Source organism: Egretta garzetta, unplaced genomic scaffold (assembly GCF_000687185.1).
Source record: "Egretta garzetta isolate BGI_Z169 unplaced genomic scaffold, ASM68718v1 scaffold333, whole genome shotgun sequence".
Classification (NCBI taxonomy): Eukaryota; Metazoa; Chordata; class Aves; order Pelecaniformes; family Ardeidae; genus Egretta; species Egretta garzetta.
Genome location: NW_009259179.1, coordinates 906,448 through 908,096, shown reverse-complemented (window position 1 = coordinate 908,096; position 1,649 = coordinate 906,448). Strand labels below are relative to the sequence as shown.

Genomic DNA, 1,649 nt, shown 5'->3' with positions numbered 1-1,649 from the left:
GCTGACGACAAGCCCCAGATCCCGCCCCGTGTCCCCATCCCACCCCGGCCCCTACGCCGCAATGAGCCTGGGCGCTGGTCGGGGGACCTTTCCCCAGCTTCGGGGGGTGAGGAAGACCGGCCGCCCCAGATTCCCCCCCGGGACCCGTTGTCACAGCCCACCTCCCGGACACCCAGCCCCATGGCCCTGCAGGTGGGCTCCCCCCAGCAACGTGCCACCCTATGCTCCTGCCTATCCACCTCACCAGGGAAGCCCATGCCCACCACACAGAGCTTCGCCCTCGACCCCAAGTATGCCACCCCCAAGGTCATCCAGGCGCAGGGCAAAGACTGCTCCAAGGGACCCTGCATCCTGCCCATTGTGAAGGACGGGCAGAAGGTCAGCAGCACCCACTACTACTTGCTGCCCGAGCGCCCTGCCTACCTGGACAAGTATGAGAAGTTTTTCAAGGAGGCCAAAAGCCCCGAGGAGGTGCCAGCATCCCGCCTGGTCACCACAGCCACCGTCCGTCCCATGGTGCAGCAGCCGCCACCGGACTGCAAGGCTAACTTCTCCTCCAACAACAGCAACCCTGGGCCCAAGTGCCTGGTGAAAGCCTCCTGCAGCCTCCAGAAGATCATCTACGATGGCCCGGATGGCTACCGCCCCGCTGACAAGATCCGACTGGTAAGTGGCATCCCTGGAACCCGTGGGCAAGAAAGGATGTGGTGGCCAGGGGCTTGCTTGGGCAAGAGCCATCCCCACCCTGTGCCTCAGTTTCCCCATCTTCAGCCCTCAAGGGGTGGCTACAAGGGGTTCCCAGACATGCTGTGGGGCAGAAGTGTCATTGCAACTCCAAAATGGGGACTGCAAGCCCTTTTAACCCAAATTAGCCCTACCCATGGCCTCGGGGAGGGGGAGGAAGGTGGCTGTCACTGTGGTCCCGTTTGGGCTCTCTGGGTTGGGTCCATGGTGTCTGCGCTCAAGGCCAGGAGGGGCTGGAGTTCCTGGGGATGGTCCCAGCTCCGGGCTGACTGTGCTCCCTGGGGGCAGAGCTGGGGGCAGCCCCAGTGGCCCCCTGCTCCAGCCATGGGCTCCTTGCTGCCCGGGGGGGTGGTGGGTGCTGATCATGAGCACCCCCCCAGGTGCAGGACACAGTGCACGGTGTGACCACCGAGGAGTGTCAGGCAGCCCTGCAGAACCACGGCTGGAGCGTCCAGCGGGCCATCCAGTACCTGAAGGTACCGCATGCCCCCGTCCCCCTACCCTGGCTCCCACGAGAAGCGTGGCACCCCGTCATCCCCCATACCGTGCCCTGTCCCTTTGCAGGTGGAGCAGCTCTTCTGCCTGGGGCTGAAGTCCCGTGTTGAGTGCCACCGGGTGCTGGAAATGTTCGACTGGAACCTGGCCCAGGCCAGCTCCCACCTCCTCGATCCCTACAGCACCACCCGCCAGAAGTAAGGGCACGGATGGTTTTGGGGGGGGTGGTGTCTCCATGCCATGCTGCTCTTGGCCAGCTGGCACCATCATCCCTCCTGAGCTCATATCCTCTTCTCCCTACAGGCGGTGACAGCGGGGACAGGGCGAGCTGTGTCGAATCTGGAGCAGGCATCTCACTGCGGGGCCACCCCCCGGTGCCCACCCCTACCCCCACAACCTGCTGCTGGACT

General features: G+C 64.5%; 1 protein-coding gene across 1 annotated transcript in view; it reads left to right on the top strand.

The window, feature by feature from the left end:
* TNK2 (tyrosine kinase non receptor 2) overlaps window positions 1-1,649 on the top strand; it is an 11,500-nt gene extending 9,851 nt beyond the window's left edge. Inside the window, exons 13-16 of the mRNA XM_035891235.1 lie at window positions 13-666; window positions 1,125-1,220; window positions 1,309-1,436; window positions 1,543-1,649. Coding sequence (XP_035747128.1) covers window positions 13-666; window positions 1,125-1,220; window positions 1,309-1,436; window positions 1,543-1,549 — 885 coding nt within the window. The 3' untranslated portion in view covers window positions 1,550-1,649. The remainder of the gene's footprint in view (window positions 1-12; window positions 667-1,124; window positions 1,221-1,308; window positions 1,437-1,542) is intronic.